General features: G+C 43.3%; 1 protein-coding gene across 1 annotated transcript in view; it reads left to right on the top strand.

Annotated features, from left to right (window-relative positions):
* NEURL1 (neuralized E3 ubiquitin protein ligase 1) overlaps positions 1-20,685 on the top strand; it is a 68,058-nt gene that overhangs the window by 40,420 nt on the left and 6,953 nt on the right. Inside the window, exon 3 of the mRNA XM_019471688.1 lies at positions 10,431-11,111. Within this exon, the coding sequence (XP_019327233.1) occupies positions 10,431-11,111 (681 nt within the window). The remainder of the gene's footprint in view (positions 1-10,430; positions 11,112-20,685) is intronic.

Consider the following 20,685-nt stretch of genomic DNA (forward strand, 5'->3'; position numbering starts at 1 on the left):
CTTTCAAATTTATTTTATTTTTTCTTCAGGCAGTTGACTGAAATATTACATATTATCACTGCCCTTCACAGGTTGCGTCTTCACTAGAAAATGTTGTGCTCTTAGCTCTGGTTAGTGAGGTAGCTGTGGGGCAGCAAAATCCTTGTGATGTCCAGGCAATTTTTCATTTCGCAGTGCCTTTGGGCAGCCCTGTCAGACCAAACAGGACTGCAGCGAGCCCAGGAAGGTGATCGCCAGCGTTTCTGGGTCTCCTGAGGAAAAGGGGGAAGACCCAATGGCATTAATTCAGGTCAATAAGCAACGGTGCTGGGTAAGATGCTGGACCCTGGGGAGACCCTGGCAGGGACAAGGTGGTTGTTGGTGTGTGAAATTCTCCCTGAGCAGCTGGCTGTAAAACTGTCAGCGATGGCAGGAGCCTTTCGCTGGGAAATGTGGGGAGAAGTTGGAGAAGGAGTCATCACCTCCACGACTGCATGAAGATACAGGGGTAAATGAAAGCAAGTGAAAAAGGATAAATGCAGGATACATAAATACCACGGGAGGGAGGATGATGGATGGGAAGGAGGAAGAAAGTACTTGTTTTGAAGAAAATTGCTGTCAGATGATTCAGGGGATGAAGGGATGTGTCTGATGTAGCTTGGGAATTGGCTGTGAGCACTGAGATGCTATGGAAGCATTTGCACAGTAACGTAAGGAGGATTGGAAATAGAGTCATTAGGAGTCCATAGCAATCTGCACCACAGTACACGAAGGTGAAGTTGTGGGGTTAGCACTGCATGCAATGGTGAACTACTGTCTTACCCGAATAGGTGAGATAAGAGGGTCGAAATTTCTAGGAGGGTAAAAGCGATGATAGTGCTAGGAGTAAGCAAAGGAGTCACTGGGTATGAGAAGAGGGCTCTATAAAGTTATTAGACGACCAGGAATTGCAATTATTGCTTTAATTTCCCATGAAGAAATAAAAAAAAAAGAACTTTTCTACAGAGGAATTTACATCTTAAAGATCAGGAAGCATCAGATAAAGTGACAATTGACAGTCTCCAGGGAGAATTAGGTCTTGCACAGGTAATTAAAACAAGTAATAAAAGACCTTCCAGCTGTAGAAGGAATAAGAGGAAACGGAAAGAGAAGGTAGGGCACTCTACAGAGAGAGGCAGGACTGAGATTAAAATAATGTAGGTATGGTCCTAAAAGCGATCTACAGAGGATTTACATCTTAAAGATCAGGAAGCATCAGATAAAGTGACAATTGACAGTCTCCAGGGAGAATTAGGTCTTGCACAGGTAATTAAAACAAGTAATAAAAGACCTTCCAGCTGTAGAAGGAATAAGAGGAAACGGAAAGAGAAGGTAGGGCACTCTACAGAGAGAGGCAGGACTGAGATTAAAATAATGTAGGTATGGTCCTAAAAGCGATGATCATTTTGCTGTTTTCAAGCAGGATAATAATAGCTGATCATGGAATCTAGCAGGCCTGGGGCAATGGAGGTGGAAATCATTGCATAAAATTCATTGAATAAAATTCAGAGACTTCACGTGCGTGAGTGGGAGATAGATCAAGGAGTGAATAACAGGGATTAGGTGGTCTCCACAAAACCTAAAGCACGTGATTTCTGCTCAAACCATATTTCTCTGACTTCGCGGGGAGTTAGGAAACATCAAATGGAAAATCCATGAACATGATAAAGGGAAGCAGACATGGAGGTGCCGCCATTCAGAGGTGGCTGTGGCAGTGGTTAAGCACATCTTCAACCTGAAGGACGTTTGTCAGTCTTCAGGACCGCTGGCTGGGGAGGATGAGATTACCCCGGATGAAAAACCTTCCTGAACGAAAACCAAAACGTGTTGTTTGTAACACAGACGTTGCCAGCACCCTGCAGACTTTCTCTGAGCATCAGCTTTTGTGGAAAAGAAAACAAATCCACAACTGTAACACGCATATGGAAGTTTGTTCTTCATAATCTACTGTCAGGCTCTTTCAAAACATTCATATTTGCTAAGGAAAACAGTAATTTATTTTAATTTTATGAGGCTAGTTATGCTCTTTGTGCCATTTCATATGTTCAAATCCATTTGACATGCTTACAGATGTTACTCAGAATTGTATGAGTGTTTGTTATGAACCAGACTGGTTCAGAGCATAACTTTATTATATAGCACATGTCCCAAAACTACAATTTATCAGTCAGTACTCAACCTTTGTACCTTCAACTATAGTCTTATTCATGTATGAAAATGTATGCTTTCATTCCTTAGACTTTATTGAAGAATATGCAGATGATCAATTCAATTACTAAGCTGGCCTGGAAACCGCAGGTGTTCACTCTGGCTTAACAACTGCTGCAATTCCCTAAAGCTCAGGCGTTTGTGTTTTTCCTTTCTGAATATTTCAACTTGGAGGCTGGCAGTACATGAGCTCACATTCTTTTAGAATCTGGGTTGGTTTGTTTGTTTGTTTGTTTCTGATTTGTTTTGCTGTGATATTTTGTCCATACTATTGGTACAGCATTGACAATCCACGACAAGAAATCCGTGATAATCCCAGTAAGCCAAGGGAGGATATTTATATCCTCAGAAAAGTATTCTGAATAGATCCCAAGGGTTTCCTGAGATTCACCTGGCAGGACACCAGCTGCTCTGTGCCTAATGGTACAAAGGCACCATTCCCTCAAAGCAGGGTTGGGTGCTAAATGGCCACATGAAGCTACCAGATTTGCACAATAAATTTATCAAACACCTATCAGTTGATAACAACTAAAAGGCTAAGTTTTCCTCTTCCATCCCATTTTTTATCACTTCTCCAAAACTGAATCATGCAAACCAAATAGCTTTAGTGCTCAATCTCTCCCAAAATGCCTGGAAAGAAATGCTGATTTTTATCCAAGCAAATGCAAACACAAAGCAAAGACAAGTCCAGTGAGATGGTCGTTAAGCACTGTTGATTTCCACTCATTTCTGTTAAAGGGGCAGATGTTTGTAGCCTTGCGGTTGGTTCCACAGAGTCAATGGTCTGCCTTCTTTTGTAACCCAGCTTTAAAATCTGGTGACAATTTTTAGTGTAAACATGAATGATTTCTCCCACAGATGAACGCCAGCTTTGGGCTCTTTGTAACCCTTGGCTTGGACTTTTGACTTCTGCCCCTTGGTTATAGCAGGAATTCTCTCAAATGCTTTCAGCAATATTGGAAAAACACCTGAGTATCTTGTCAGAAAGCTAATTTGGACTGTGTTGGTCACAGGCAAACAAATGCACTCAGTTGATTTAAATACCTGCCATTCCTGCAATGAAAATGGCTCTTATGAAATATCAGTTAGCTTGGCTTCCAGATGGCAATGAGCAAGAAGCCAAAAGTTGCATGTAGCCATTAACTCCCACTGTAACCATGTGAACGCACACGAAATGTATGTTTGCCCTCCATTGACTATGTGGTGATACCAAACCGGTGTGTTGGTGAAGGAGGAATTCTTGAACAGTGGTTTCTATACTGACTGTTGGGGTCCCATAATGGATGAGGGGTCCCAAGTAGGCTGACTATTGAGGTGAGAGGAGTGACCTGCAGATGGAAGCAAAGGAGCAGGAGGTAGAGAATAGGGCATCGAATAGAGAGTTAGGAAATGAGAGGGTGCACCGTGGAAAACGGGGTGATTTTGTCATGCACTGTTTCACTTAACAGCTCTGCCAGAGGAGTCATATATCTTTGGACAGCTTACTCCATCCCATGGTTTCCAGTCTATAAAATAAGAACATTAATTCCTCCTGCCTCCCACTCGCCATTTATATATCCTTTCTGTTTACGTGGTGAGGAGTGTCTGCTGCTGCAGAGCCCAGAAGCTGAGTCCTGATCTCAGATGCTGTTTGCCCCAGAGCAGATTTTACTGTCTCTTAAAGAGCAGCCTGGGCATCTTACATATATAGCTGGTACAAGTGAAATTGTCTGTTGGCTGTAGTTTTGCATATATTCCTGTAAGCGTGTGCTAAAACAGAGCGGTGAGAGCAGAAGGAAGCAGCTTTATTTGAAATGGGATATTTACACTGTCAATGAAGTAGAGACATGCACATATGCAGGTATTGTATAAGTAGGTATTTACTTAACTGATGTCCTTGATTTGATGTGGGTGTCTTCAAGGAGAAGGAATGGTTGATATGAGGCAATAACTCGGGCAGTTTGATTTCTCGGTTGTTCATAAGGGAGATGTACTTTGTAGAAGTGAATTCCTAAGTATATGGCAAAGGAGGTTTTTAGTCTGAATCATTCCTTTGAGGGATTCTAAACATTTGCCTCCCACATGCTACAATAACGCTCTGAAAGTGGCTTCGTTGTATGATCTGAGAAGCTGCATTCTAGCGCCTGATGGTTTATGAGAAATAAATGCAATGGAGTGGTCTCGGAGCATATAATTTCAGGATTTAACAGTAACAAGCAGGGAGGGGAGGGGGAAACCTGTGTGCAGCATCAGAGCAGAAGCACCCACCCGGGAGCGTGGGTCTCTGCAGCGTTATGCTGAGCGCAGCAGAGCCCAGCCTCCTCTCCAGACCTCACATGGAGAGTACAAGTTTGCAGAAAAACAAATAGTTTTATGAGTGTCTGCTCAGACACATCGCCAGCAGGCGAGAGCGCTTTGGACATGCTCTGTGAGTGGAGCTTTGCCTTTTAATGACTGTGAGCGTGGCCTCGGCTTTCTTCACTTCTCACTTTTTCTCCTGTGTTTATTTTAAGTGAGGGGGATTTTCACTTTCCTGTTTGCTTAGCTTCTCCTGGTACAATAAAACAGTTAAGATACACATGGCAGAGCCCGAGAGAGCCTGGAGCAGAGCATCCCACGGTGGTGAGGACGTCTAAAACAGCATGAGTACAGCAGGGTGCATGAAGATCTGCTTCCAGTCACCCTTTAATTTGGGTGGATTTTGAACCCAGGGCCACACAGCGGTCCTCCAGACCCAGTCATGGCTGCTCTTCTTATCAGTGGAGGTGGTGCTGTGGACTGGGTGTCATACACACATTGGGCAAGCTGGTAACCAAAAGGGTTTGCGAACGGGTATTGCTCCTTGCCCCCAGCCACAGTGATCTTCATCCTTCTTTTAGGAGGGATAAATGAGAATATAAGTTGTTTCCATTTTACTGAATTTTCACTCCTCAGTCACCTTAAAGTACATAATAAATTGAGCTATAAACAACATGTAGAAATTGTTCTGTCTATTTCTGCGCTGAAGCACGGCAGTTCCCCAGCAGTATACATCAGCTCGATAGGACTGAGTCAGCAAGGGAGCAAAGATTGCTGCAGCACGACACGGGCAGAGTTTGCAAGGCAGGCAGCTGAGCTGGGATTAGTACCTGCACTCCCACGATGGGGAGTACGGGGCTGTGAGTGACAGAAGGTTTCCAGAAGCACAGGTTTATTTTTTGTCTTATGACTGGTTGCTTTTCCCAATTGCCTTTGAGTGCAGTGTTATTTCACGGCGTGGTACGTCCGCCTCATATTTCAAACACATCTCCCTGCAATGTCGAAGTCTTGCCAAATGGGCTGTTAGCTGCTTGAGTCTGCTGTAGGCGGTGGAGGAGATAGTGCAAGATTCCAGGTGTTGGAAGGCCAGCTGTCCTCCCTGTGTAACCCCTTGTGACAGGTACTGCTGATGGTGGGAAAAGGAGCCTTCATCTGCATTCCTGAGTAGGAATGGAGCCCCTCCGGTGTGGTGGGAATAATACAGTATACATCCTTTTGCAGTTGTATATTTACATAGAATATTCTTGTAGGGGCCACTGACTTCAAGATGTCTTTTGGTAGCTTAGCACCTCTGAGGTTCCTTGGTCACGGAAATTATACAATGAGCACCAGTACTCACTAAAAATACTATTACCCAGTGAAGTAAGGGGTTAAGAGAAGAAAAATGCACTTGTGAAGAAGTAAAGCAAAGAACAGAAGGAAGGAAAGAACATGGGGCTGTGCACGGGAAGGGAAGGACCACACCAGCAAGGTTCTGACCTTACCAATTTTTTAGTCTTTGCTTAGTAGCTGAGGTCAGAAATGTTCTCCAGATGCAAGGAATAACTAGGTTGTTCCTTGTTTTCTCAGCATTTCTCTCTCCTGGGAGGGAAGATCATTAGAAATGGGATAGGTTCTTAGGTTATCAGTCTGGTTCCCCAAATTTTAAGGTTTTTTTGTAGTAATAAGTTTCAAGATTGGTTTATTTATACTAGGTCTTCCATAGCTCATTCTGGAGAGAGGTTGCAGCCCTCATACTCTGAAGAAATACAATTCATGTAAGGCTATAGGATTACACCAATCTCAGAAAACTCAAGAGGAGGAGATCTGTGTCCCTAGAGCTTGCAGTTAAATACTGGACTCTGCAAGTTTCCAGCATGTGTGTGCGTGTGTGCTGAGTTTGCTCTGCTTTCTCAGATCCTTTACAGGTGTGTGAACACTGGCTGCTCATGACCTTGGAAAGTCAAGCCTTCAGGCAGTAACAGACAGTACTGAAAAAGAAAAAGAGGAAGGAAATAATGATTTGACAGTCTGACAGCAACACATCCCCTTCGGGTTTGTGTGGGGCTGAGATGATCTTTGCATGCTGGTGATTAGAAATGCGTTTGTGTTTGGATGTACATGTAGCTATATTAAATGTGCATATATGTGATATCAATAATAAATATGTATTATACATATTATACATGTTTAAGGAAAAAGGTGATTTTAAGAAGACAACATTTGACAGTCATTCAAAAAAAAGGTGGTAGTGAAATACTTCTGATCGGGATGCAGCGATTACAGCTGTATCTGGCTGCTCACCAGCTTCTTGCAGGTGCTGTTTTAAAGTGTTACTGCAGTTTCATTGAGCCTGCACGAAGCAGGAGGCTCTTCCATGCCCTCTGAGCAGGAAAACAGAGAGCTTTGAAGCCTCTGGTTTGAGGAAGATACTTCAAGTTAATTTTCTGTGTAAGGCATCAGCTGCTGAGAATCTATATTTTTTAACCCCACTAAAGTCAAGAAAACAGGAGACGGCTGAACTCAAGTGCCCTTCAGTTGTACTTTGTTACTCCTGCTCACTTTTTTTCTTAAAGAAAGCCGGAAAAAGATACAAAGGGATTTATGAAGTTAGGCATCCTTTACAAAAATTCAGTGTCTCAGATTCTCCAGCTGAGGAGCAGAACATTTGTATTTAGTAGAAATCCCTTCCACTTTGGCTATGTCTATATTGCTACCAGAAACTTTAAGTCTCTAAATCTGGCATTGGCATCATAACTCCACTGATGCAGAGCTCAGCAAAACCTCTCTGGAAAGCTACCTGGGCAGCCAGCCTTCATTGAGCTGCCGTGGTCACAGCCAGCTTGCTGGTGGTACCCCAACCAGCGGGGTTAAAGCTTGCCCTGGTGACTCAGTGAGAGCTGTGGTCTTCACTCACAAGTCCATCTATTCTTACTCAAGGAGGTCTCTCACCAGTTGACTTTTCCCAAAGAAACACTGCCAACTGCCTTATATAGGAAATTTTATAACCTTGAATATTTAATAAGAAGGGATGATTTCTAAATTCTTCAGGCTGAAGCTGAGTGATCTCCTCGGTAATGGGCCATTGGACCCGTTTCGTATTTTACAGTCTCGTCACATAAAGTCATTCCATCTTTTTGATGTGTGCTCCAGGTTTGTTTCTGCAAATATAAATGTGCCTGAACACTCCTACATGGAGAGTCCCTCCTTTGCAGGCATTAAAGGTCAGTTGCAAATGTTTTGCAGGAGTAAGGCTGCGTTATGGGCCACTCCAGCATGAACAGCTTGGTCTGTGTTTAAAAAGTGACAACTGAAGCTCTAGTGGAAGAAAACAATTTGTTCCTGCGCATCTTCTGGTGAAAGAAACTGCTCAAAGTCACTCATTTGTTTCACATTTCACCAGAATTGTTCTTTCATAGCCCTTGGCTGTTATCACTTATTCTGGGTAAATGGTGTTTCACATCTCTTCCAACTTATCTACCACCCCAAAAGATTAATCCCACTTTTGTTTTACTTTATATTCAATGGGATTTTTTTTTCCTTCTTTGGCTGGGTATTTTGTGATTTATAAAAACGTGGAGCACACCAGCATCTCTTAGAGACTCATCTTTCTAAATTTTCACAAACCCACTTCAGATACCAGTAAACTGCAATCCACGGGTATTTGCAAACATTAATGAACTAAGTTTCACAGTCAATCCCATATGCTTGAGACATCTTATCCCTTAAGCGGCTAGGCATCTGAGCTACCGATGGATTTAAGTAAAACAGTTGGATGTGTAACCCTGGTTTGCTATCACTGCCATGTGTCTTGTCTGCAGAAGAACTCCATCTCCCTTAACCTCTTTTCATACGGAAAAAGATATTTTGTCCAGCAGCCAAAGGGAAATGCAAGCATCCTGGTGGAAAACAAGCTGTTTCAAAACCCTGGCTGCAAGCTACCCACACATCACAGTTGTCAGCCAGGCTGCACATGAATAGTTACAGGGAATAAAATAGAGACGACCTTCTGTTCCTGTTCTGTTCAGAAAGGTCTCTACCCATTTACCTACACCAAGGATCGTCATCAGCTGCCAGTATTTGTTCTCCTATTTGGGTTTCCAGCCAAAGGAGGGTAAAATAAGTCTAATTCTATCCAGGAGGAGCACTTACAATGCAAATGCTAGCCCACATATTACAAAGCATTAATGCGACCCCCTTCTAAATTACTTGGGGTAATTTCTGATTTTATTTATTCCTCCTTTTCTTTAATTAACTTCTGGGAAGAGAAGCTGAAATATCAGTATGGGGAAAATCAAATATGAGGAACAAAGCTCATTTTTATTTTGAAACTGTGCTTCCCTTATAATAGCAGTTTATTTAAAGAGGAGCCTGGAATAATCCAGTTTAAGCAAAGCAAAGCGCTCTACTGAAGCCAAACTGTGTGGGTGTGCTCTTGTCAGGGCTCCCAGAAGAGGAGGGCAGGAAAGGCTGTTAGACCTCAGATATTGCAGGAGATGTTGGTTATTCAGTAGCTGGCATTTTTCCTTGGCACCAGTACAGAGCCACTACTCTGGTGTACTGGGAGAGGGTGCATCCCATTGGGAAAATCCTCAGATAACCTGAGTTCCTGCTCTTTGTTGTCGTAAAAGAAAATCCCAAGGACACATGGAAGAGGTGCCCACTGCAAGGGCCTAGCAGGTGGGTTAGGAACGAGTCTCTGCTCCTCTGCCTCTTCTTGTCGTTCCACCTTGTGCCGTGTCTGCGGCAGGTCCCAGGCTGGGGTCTGGCGGTGTTGTTTTGTGCCACCTGCCGGCGATTGTGTTGTATAGGGTGGTCCCACCTCACGTCGTTTGGACCCAGGCTTGAAGCCACAACAGTCTTCAGGCATAGCTCCCGGAAAGGAACAGTCAATATGGGTCATAGCTTATTACAACGTTTGCAGAGAACTACCCACATGCTCAATTTTCTCACAGCCAATAGTCTCTTGATGCTATGGGCTTCTCGGAGTTCAGAAAGTCAAGCAGAAGTATAAATCTTTGCGTCATCTCAGCTTACTTTTATAATCTGTTTAAATAATGTTTTTTTCTCAGTATATTGCTCTTAAAAATTTCTATGGCAACAGCGTAGCTAAGGATATGTTAAGTAAAAGTAATTTAGGCATTAAAGGCAGGTGATTAGGTTCCTTAGAAAAAGAATCAAATAAATCCATGATTAGCTCTTGAAACAGCAGGTGAGACTAACAAAGAGGATAAGGTGCAATTCTGTTGCCACTGCTGGATTTGAATGTGTACGCATCATCTTTCTTTGTTACTTATCTGTGGATTTGATTTTTAATTATTTGGCTTGGAGATAATGAGTGATTGTATGTTATTTATAGAAAACTGCATATTCCCAAGTTCTGCACTCTGAAATCCATGTCTGTACTGGTTTGCAGTGAGCACCAGAACACTAATGATTAATTATATTCAGGAATATTAATTAAATTTCATATGATGATAAATAAATTAGAACTGAACATAGGATTTGTTTTAAAATAAAAGAATGTGCAGTTAGATATTTATTTCCTAGATCTATGAGAATTACTGTAGACAATAAAGAGAGCATGAAAACTCACAGCCTGTATAGATATTGATTGGTATGTTCAGGGTGTATTTCAGGTATTTACCCACTGTTTCCCCTCTCCAAGGAGATCCTCCCCTAGTCAATTCTTTCCATCGATTTTGAGTCTGCCTGCTCAGAAGCTGAAAATGGTGATGCTGGCGGGGAGAGTACAAGAACAGCAATCGATTGCAAAAACATTTTATGATACTCTGCTTCCATATTTTAAAGGGGAAAATTTATCAATGGCAGCAGGTCTCTGATCTTCCCTTTTAATCATATCAATCAAACCAATAGCGATTTGCAAACTCCTGGACGTTTTCATTTTCTCTGAAGTGACCCCTTTTTTGTTTTCTCTCTCCCTGCAGACAGTGAAATCATTCCTCCCGACTGCCTGCGGCCCCGCTCCTTCACCGCCATCCGCCGGCCCTCGCTGCGGCGGGAGACGGAGGACACGCGCCTCTCAGTCAGCCTGTGCGACCTCAACCTGCAGGAGGAGACCTTCCACGTGATGGCCACCACGTGTCCCATCCCACAGAACTCCCTCAACTCCCAGCACTCCCACCTCCTCCCCTCCCAGCTGGAGAGTGACCTCCGCTTTCACCACCTCCGGGGACCCCACGTCAAAATCCTCGATGACCAAACTGTGGCCCGTCTGGAGCACGCCCGGGAGGAGAGGACTTTGGTTTTCACCAACAGACCCCTTCGGATCAACGAAACCATTTTTGTCAAAATCAACAAGTCCAATGCTGTGCGCACGGGGACGCTGTCCTACGGGGTGACGTCCTGCGACCCCAGCACCTTGCGCCCGAGCGACCTCCCCTATAACCCCGAGTCCTTGGTCGACCGAAAGGAGTTCTGGGCCATCTGCCGAGTCGTGGTGCCCCTCCAGAGTGGAGACATCCTGGGATTTATGGTGAATTCGGATGGTGAGCTGCACTTGAGTCACAATGGTGCCGGCACTGGCATGCAGGTCTGCGTGGACTGTTCCCAGCCCCTCTGGATGTTCTTCGTTTTACACGGCGCGGTCACGCAAATTCGATTGTTGGGTATGTCAGACCCCCTTTTTCAAACCTCACACACAAAACAGCAAGGTGGGATGCATCATGGGTGGAGGGTGGAGGGAATGAATGGCTCCCTCTCTGCTCTAGGATCAGGTACAAATTTTGTTTTTATAAAAGGAAAAAAAAAAAATATACAAAGGCACATATGTAGCACATGGATATGAGTTACAGGAATTACCTCTTTGCACTTCTCTAGCATCCTTCACTTGATGGTCTCAAAGCTCTTTTCAGGTAATGAATTAAGCTTCAGAGACCTGCATTAAAATACAGATGAGTCACCACTGACCTAGAAGCAAGGAAGGAGGAGGAGAGGTGCTTTGGGCTGGGCTAATGTAGGGCATAGCCAGCAGGAAAAATGAGATCTGATTCCCTTTTCTGTGTGTTAGCTATCTGGCATGACCGATTCCCAAGAAGAGCAGTCCCTTTGCTTTCCCCAGGCTCGTATGTGAGAGGCAGGCTAGCAAGCAGAGAGGAAGCTCTGTGCCTCATGATCCTGGTAGTGCACAGAGCATGGTACTGACCAGCTCAACGGGAGAGGGGTTTCCTTGTCCTCCAGACTTATTTAAGACAGTGTAGCTCATACAGGTTGATGGACCTCTGAAAAGCTGGCCTCTTTCTCTTGATATTTTTGCTCTGTTTTTAAGCTCTGTTAACTGAAGTACTTCATTTAAATGCTGAAATTCATGTTTTGAAGATGTGGAGGGAAAAGCCTTGAAATAGCATTTGCTCAGGATCAAACTGATCTTTTTGTGTGTGTGAGGCCAATTGTATGAGGTTCAACAAGGCTAAGTGCTAGGTCCTGCACTTGTGTCACAACAACCCCATGCAGTGCTACAGGCTTGGGGAAGAGTGTTTGGAAAGCTGCCTGGAGGAAAAGGACCTGAGGGTGTGCCCAGGCGGCCAAGAAGGCCAATGGCATCCTGACCTGTATCAGAAATAGTGTGGCCAGCAGGAGTAGGGAAGTGATCATGCCCCTGTACTCGGCCCTGGTGAGGCCGCACCTCGAACACTGTGTTCAGTTTTGGGCCCCTCACTACAAGAAAGACGTTGAGGTGCTGGAGCGTGTCCAGAGAAGGGCAACGAGGCTGGTGAGGGGTCTGGAGAACAAGTCTTATGAGGAGCGTCTGAGGGAACTGGGGTTGTTTAGCCTGGAGAAAAGGAGGCTGAGGGGAGACCTCATCACTCTCTACAACTACCTGAAAGGAGGTTGTAGTGAGGTGGGTGTCGGTCTCTTCTCCCAAGTAACTAGTGATAGGACAAGAGGAAATGGCCTCAAGTTGTGCCAGGGGAGGTTTACATTGGATATTAGGAAAAATGTCTTCGCCAAAAGGGTTGTCAAGCATTGGAAGAGGCTGCCCAGGGAAGTGGTTGAGTCGCCATCCCTGGAGGTATTTAAAAGACGAGTAGATGAGGTGCTTAGGGACATGGTTTAGTGGTGGACTTGGCAGTGTTAGGTCTATGGTTGGACTCGATGACCTTAAAGGCCTTTTCCAACTTAAATGTTTCTATGATTCTATTGAAGTGCCCCTCTTACCCAACAGGAAAAAAAAAACACAACCAAAAGCCAACAAACACCTCCTTTTTTAGGATTTATAGACAGTCTTTGAAGATAAATTTTGGTGAACACACACGTCTCTGCAGGGTCCAGTTCACCTTAATCACAGTCCAAAGTGCCCTATATAATTTGCTTAAAGTTGACTATAGGCCTATGCTGTGAGTGTTTTGTGGCTGTTAAAGGCTCACAGATGACAAATGTAATACTGCAGTTTATTTCCAGGAGCCCAAGACTCAATCTCTGATAATTCAGCCTGATGATTACATTTGTTGTGCATACTCTATGTAATCTATGGCTAGCTCTGCTCTCCACCAACATGTCATTGTGATAATGGTAGGTGAAGTCAGACAGACCCCAGTAAAGTAAGAGATTAAATGCTCCTGTATACGTTAGAAGGAAAACATCCTCAGGTCATTGAGCTGCTGGTAAAACTAAGTCATCGTCCAGTGCTTCCTTTCATATGAGATCACTAATTCTGGCAGTTTTTGCACAAAGAGAATAGTCTGTTTGCAGTAGGTCCTGAAACAGGGCAGAGAGGATGTGTCTCACCAGAGGGATAGAATTATGTCCTCATACAGAATTCAACAGAACATGGACTTGAACGCAGGCCTTCTGCACCCTGGGCAAACCTCCCGCTAAGCAAATAATTTCCTAGTCCCTGTGTATGTCCTCCCTACCTGCTCACAAGTTCAGCCCAAACCAGTACACTCCCAGGGCATGTTTTAGATAAATCTGTTTGGATCCATGAAATGAAATCTGCTGAGTTGGAAAACTCACTATCTGTATTTGTGACCACATAACAGACTTTTCTGGCCTCGGTCACTGGAGTAGAAGCTGAAAATGGGCTATTGTTCTTAAGTGAGATGTAAGTGAAAAGAACCGGACTTGCTGATCTTGCCTCTCCCAAGGAAAGGGTAGGACCCTGCTGAGCGTACAGCTTCATCCACGTCGGCTTGGGCAGCAAGCTGCTATCTCCCAGTTAAAAGCTATGAAATTGGAGCTTGCCTACAATCTTTAACAGGTGTTAAAATACAAATAGAGCTTTTCAGACCTATGTTTCCAGTATAACAATGCTGGGAGCAGTACAGTCCCAGTATCAGTACAGTATCAGTACAGTGCAGCTGCCCAGAGAAGAGCACTGACGCTGTCCCAACGCTGCACATCTCTGCAACTGCAGTAATTATATGGATCAGCAATATTCTGACAGAAGGCAAAGAAAATAATGAACTCCCATCTCTAGCTTTTGCAATGTTATTAGGGAGGTGATGTGCACTGTTTGCACTACAGTTGAACAGATTATGGTGCTTGCCATAATATCTGTCATTATAATATTAGAAAATGTAAGAAGAATAGAAAGTGTTCATCTTTCTAATGACAAGCTCCATCTTCAGAATGCAAACAAGAGTAATTTTGTGTGATCTATCTTTTGTAGTTTGAGCTTTCACAGGAGAAGACGTTTTTATAGTCATCTTTTTCTAGTTTTTCTGGAAAAAGTGAAGTTCCATATCCTTGAAAGAAATGAGACACAAGTACTGCAAGAGGCATAATTGACCAAACCTATCTTAAATAGCAGATGTCATTCTATTTCTGGGAGTATACCGTTATTAGATTAATCAAAGCAATGTTATACAGTGTTAAGGGAACATCAGCACTACAGCCGACTATAAAATGAAATGAAAGTTGCTGGTTTTGCTTCCTCTCCAGCTTTTCTGTTTTGTTTGGAGGATGGAGAAGGTGGAGAGCAGCAATGCCACTCTTGCATCTAGAGAAGGTTTATTTTTGACTCAGAAAACAAGATGGCTCAGAGTATTGATCACTGGATACTACATTTCACGCCTTGAGATTAGTTATTTGGTCCTGACCCAGAGCGGGACCAAGCTCCGATCTCTCCTGGCTTGTGGCTTTACCACAGAAGCTGACATTTGCTGACCACAGTTACTCCACAGTGTTGAGGATACAACATTTATTTCCTATCTAAGTATCAGGGGAGACCATCTCTACCTAGGCTGATGGTCTTACAGAACTCTGTAAGAGAGGAGGGCAGTGTGGGGTTGGTTTGACAGGAAAGAATTCTGACTTCTGTTTCCATCTTGTCAATCTGGCATCATATATTGGCAATATATTTGCTGTAGGAGAAATAAAAAAGCAGAAAATAAAGATGAGGTTGGAAACACTATTTTTCTTTATATCACCCCAGCAAAAGGAAAATAAATGAAACCCAAGCACCTCTATAGTCTATGGAGGCCAAAGTCATCTGTAGTGGGAGGTAGAAGGATGTCAATTTGTTGCAAAGAAAAGGTTAAAAGGCAACTTGACCACATGGAGGGAAAATAAATGAAAGAGGAGGGCACTTTAATGTAGCAGATAATAGCATAAAAAATATCAAGCTGTGGGAAAATGAAGGGACACAAATTTAAATTAAACATAAGTGAGGGTAATTAACTACAGGAACCGGCTATTGAGGGAGGCAATAGATCTTTTTGTCAGGATTGGAAGCCTTTCTAAATATTTTATGTGTAAAGTGCTGGTCTTAATTCAGAAATTCTGTGGGTTATGTGCATAGGACAACCAAACAGAAACCCGGGACATTAGGCATGTAGAAATTAAACAGTCTTTGCATATCCTTTAGGAATTCCATTAGTTCAGGCGTGGGTTGGTTTTTTTTCAGGCATCATTCCTGTGCAGTCGACAAAACCAGCCTATTAAATTTGATTTACTGCTTTCAGCTTTCGCTGGTAAGCATTTCAGCTTACACAGAGTTTTATCGATAGCTCTGAAAGGTTGAAATGAGCCAGTCTGGATACATTGGTCTGGTTTTGGTGGTGTAATTCATTTATGAAGTTAAATTGATCAACCCCATAAGGCTGTAAAATGTATGACTCATGTCTGGAGGAGCTATCACAGCAATAAGTTTATATATTTAGTATTCGGGGATCCAACTGGTTGGGGATATTCTTTTATTTTCTTTTGTCTCAGAGTGAATCACCAGCATGTAAAACATCTTCCTTCATCTCCTTTATTTTTTTTTTTTTTTTTTTTTGTGTGGTTTCCCTTGTGAATTTCATCCATACCAGTAATATTGAAGTTTTCTTTTGAGCAATGAAATAACATGTTCCATCAACAGTCATACTAATGAAGCTGAGTTGCCAACTTATCTGTGTCCTTTCTATCCATGCACTTCAGTAACTCCAGCCCCACCAGAACAGCTGCACCATATTGCAGCTCTCTGGATGTCTCCTAATGCTGGCCAAGAGCCAGCATTAGGCCTGAAAAAAACAACCCAAGAGCCAGCATTTGGCGTGAGTTAAGTCTGTATTCACATCCATGCTGGATAAATGTGTGTGGGCTAAGCTCTCCTGCCTCCTTTACCATGAGCATTGAGTTGGGGCTCCTGCTTAGCTGCCCATTGCAAGTTATTTAGAAATCAATTCCATCCTTCTTTCAGACTTTCTTGAAATTGGTCAGTGGGCTCAAAACTGGGGAGGCGAGGAAGGAAGAGCTGGCCAGTTGCTCCCTGACTGTTCCAGGACGCCAGCATCCAATGGCAGAGCACCTATCTCTTCCAAAAAAGTTATCCCCTCTGGGTGCAGTTATATACTTACTTTGCACATACAATTAACTGCAGCGAGCATGCAAAATATTTAAATGATCGTTGGTGTGTACAGTTGTTATACACACTGCCCATGGTGCAGACAGCAGGTACAGTTTGTAGAAAAGTCTCTCACACAGGCAGGGAGAATCCGGGTGTTTGGTTCTCCAGCTCTAAATTTATAAGCTTCTCCTGTTTGAGAGAAGCTGGCTAGTTCTTTGCAGTAATAAATCACACACCTTCATCTCGGATCTCAGATGTGGCCAGTAGGTTACCCATTTGGGAACTTGATCCTTCTCCACCTTGGTTCATTCCAGTGATGTGGAAATTGCGGAGTTAAATACAGCACTAGAGAAACCTGATAAATGCATAACGTTGCACAGAAATGCACATAATGAATTGCTTCCTTTAACAAGCGTTCAATTAGAAGTGCCCCAGAGTTTCATCGTCCATGGTTTTTTTTTTTATTTTGGAAACATTTCCCACTTGTATGGAAAATTAACTCATTAAGCTGATTGGGATCTAACAGGCCTGTGTTGTGTGGCACTTAACTGCCTGGAGTTCCTATGCACTGCAGGGTATGTGGTACTTTATGGAGTTAGAGACTAGGGAGGAAGGGAGTTAATACTTAATGCCTCTTGGAAAGAAATCTACTTGTATTAATTGACACCTCTTCATAAACCCTCCTATCATGCATGGTTTTATCTTTCATTGCAAGTGACGTACACATTACTGATACTAAGTTGTAAGAGGTGCACAAGAGCATTACAGTGTCCGTAACTTCTGGGCTTGATTCTAGCACTGCACAGGGCTCTCCATTCACATCCTGTTTTATATTCATTGCTTTAAAGGAGAATTAGCACAAAGGGAAGCTGTTAGGAGATGACAGATTGCTTAACAACTCGCGCCTTGGAAAACTGCACAGTCATGGAGAATGGGATGCAGTCAAATGCTTGTCTCTTGTGGTCAGTGTCAGCAATGTCAGAGTTAATACCTGCTTGTGGCACCTTTGTACCATCCAGCTAAAGATCTCATTACACGTGACACATAATTAGCCACACTTGCCACGGGTAAATCAGTGAGCATTAGCCTGTGTACTGAGGTATCAGCCAATATCTGATACTGGGTAAAGGCTGCGTAAAGCAAGTGGACCTCCTCTAAGCGAAAGCCACAGGGCTTGCAAATGTCCTCTGCACACTCTCCTTCACAAGAGCAGAAATTATTATCATCACTAGGATAATAAACTATCCCTGGCTGCAGTGAGATGTTCATAGTAATTGATGTATAGATCTCCCTTATCTCATAACGCCTTTGCCTGCCTACAATGAATATACAGGATATGGGATTGTTTACCAGCCTGTCTGAATTGCAGCTTGTCTTGTCAGGACAGATAAAAATCTGACTATTCTTTGAACTAACACTGGCATGAGTTAGTCATTCTGGCTACTGTGAGAGTGACATAGCCGACCAAACTCTTTCTTTTCCTTCTTTGTCAGATGCCTTTTCGTCCAGCAGAGTGTCCCACAGAAATTCAGAGCAGTGCTGGCCAAGAAAAGTGAAAGTGTTTGTTTGCTGTATGCATTTGCCACCCTATTTATACATGTCCCTCCTGGAGAAGCACAGAGCTTGGAGGTGCTGGATTAGGCAGCAGTTTTCCTTTTGCTCACAGAACCACTTCTGCTCTGGTCTCCCAGATACTCTGAGCCAAATGGTCTTTTTGAGATGGAGCTGAAAAAGGTGCTGTTATGAACAGAAGCATTGTTGGTCAGGGTAATTAATATCTGTGATCTTTTAGAGGGCTTTTTGGTTTGTTTTTCTTAAACAAGATGAAAGCTCCAACTCTCATTTTTCATGCGGTTCAGCTACTCAATCCAGGCTTCTTTTTTTACCTCTTATTGATCTAAGTATCTGTCTGGATGCTTTGGTGGTCTAGTATTTCTCAGGTTGAGAGATGGAGCCCCATTAGAGTCTCTTTCACTTCAGTTCAGCTAGATGTTCATTGCATGGTGTCCATGCCCTCAGGATTTTGCAGGATGAAGTGCCGAGTAGCTGCTGAACTTCACCTGTCAGGTCAGGAAAGATACCTTGTAAGTTTGCTGTGTGCTCTTTGCTTTCGGACAGCACATTGGGCTTGGGCTGTAAGAGTTGCTGGATCAAAAACTTCTGCGGTGTCCGGAGCTTTCGTATTTCTCCTGCTTAACTGGAGTGTGCATATGACTGCAGGAGGGTAATAGATGTGCTGGTGCCCTGCTGCCCTTCTGGACACAGCAGACAGCAATGCTCCAGTGAAGCCATAAGTACACACCTTTTCTGATCCACATGAAAGTCTGAACTGTTGTTCTCCATGTGGTTTGGATCTAACTTTTACTTCCCTGAACAGTGGTTGTCTGACACCCATATGCAAACACAGGCCTTACGGTTTTGTGTGCAAAATCTGCCAGGCTGCTTTCTGACCTATTTCTGGACATTTCTGTAGCATAATGCAAAATCCTTTGCATTTTCATGGGCTTGTAAAGAACAAAATGTAATATTGTTCTGTTTGGAACAGTTTTAATATCCCCCAGGAAATACTTGCATGCAAAAAACTCTATGGATCATCAACTGGTGTCGGTCACCTGAGAGGCAGAGATGAGTTGCAGCATAGAGGCTGGGCTCTGAAAGCATGGTTGGCCAAAAAACATTGAGCCCAAGGGGAAGGAAGCTCTGGTTTCTGGTCAATGCAGTATTGTTCCCATCACCGTGGGAACATAACAAATGACTGTGTAAATACATGTATTTTATAGCATTCAGAAATGATGGATATGCTTACATCCTTCCCTAACGTTATTGTTGATCTTTAACTACCGTGTGCCCAGGCAGCAACAGGTGCTTTGTTCCTTTGTTTTAGCATGATGGATTCAAAAGTCCCTGTTGGACCAGACCCAAGTGGCCCTGGGGGACAGAATAGCTCTCCTGCAGCCTTGGCTGGAGGCAAGAAAATGTGATATGTATATGGCTGCTCTTTGGAGCAGAGAACATGCTGTGGGTAGGGGGTGTCATTTTAGTATTGAGACTGTCTTGCTGAAATTGTGTTTGGTATTTGCAGCTCTCTCTACAACTGATGGAACATTTGCATTAGTGAAAACCAGTTACTGAAATAAAATGTGGAAGGGTTTAGCTCTTGCAAAGCTTGTCTTGGTAAAACCCACCTTTCACTGGATGTGCCACTGATGTAACACCAAGGTTTCTAGTATCAGTCTGAAGGGAGAGGTGTTAGTCTGACATCTGCCTGGGGAACATCCAAAGAAAGAAACTTCATCTTTCTTCCTGGGAGAAGACAGAGGAAAGCACCCAGGAGATCTCAGTACACTGTGTCTTGCCACTAGATTGCAAGGTCAAGAGAATACACATTTAGTGTACTGGTCCAGGTGCCCCACTGCATCTTCAATATGGGCTTTTGCTCTTGTAATATGTGAAATAGCTGTGTAATAATTCCACCAGTCTGCATTCTCTAATAGTTAAAACTATCTCTCTACCTTTTTCTGAAATGGGAGGATGAATAGAGGAAAAAATAAAGTGGGAAAGTTCTACACAAGCTGCATTCATGAGCAGAAAAAAAAAAAAGATGTATGTAGGAGATTTTCCAGTAAAATAACGGTAAGGACCAAAATTGAGGTCCCAGTCCTACCAGTCTTGCCCACGGTTATTTATCAAGGGTGTTCACATACTAGTGGTCACTATAAAGCCAAAGATCTGCAGTAAAGGTTAAGCAAAGATACGACTCTTTACAGGGTTAAGTTGCTCTAGTATCCAGTCTCGGTAACATCACGGCTTACTCGCACTGCAGGAGCCCACGTGTTATGGAACGGACCTCCACAGGCAGATGTTCACATGAGCTCAGTACCCACAATTGTGCCAGATTTTTGAAAGAGCCTTGATCCTATTTAGATAACAAAATCAATGGCCCTGATACATTGAGCGTGTTAAATGTGAGAATGGATATTGAGCAGTTTTTGAGATAGGGGAATTATTTTAGCTGACAGGCTTAAAAATCTGGCTCCTAACAAAGGGAAATTAAATTGAGAGTTTTGAAAGGCATCTAAATGACTATGACTGTCAGGTGCCCAGTGCTCACTGGACTAAAATGCATGAGAAGTGCACAGCTCTCTTGAGCACCCTTAAATATGCCAGTTGAAGGCTGTAGCGAGATTTCAGCAGCTGTTCTAATCTTTTCCACTGTGTGCTGGAAGCTCTGGGACCTGCGGATGGACGGAACAACATTGAAAATCTGTGATTACTATTGGTAATTACCTGATCTTTATTAGCTGTCCTATTTATGCAGCAAATGTGTTACAAAAAGAGAAGGGACTGTCAATGTGCTCCACATGGTACTCACCATACGGGTAAGTCAGTATGTTGCATAAGACTTTATCTTC

This window comes from Aptenodytes forsteri, unplaced genomic scaffold (assembly GCF_000699145.1).
Source record: "Aptenodytes forsteri isolate BGI_AS27 unplaced genomic scaffold, ASM69914v1 Scaffold15, whole genome shotgun sequence".
Lineage (NCBI taxonomy): Eukaryota > Metazoa > Chordata > Aves > Sphenisciformes > Spheniscidae > Aptenodytes > Aptenodytes forsteri.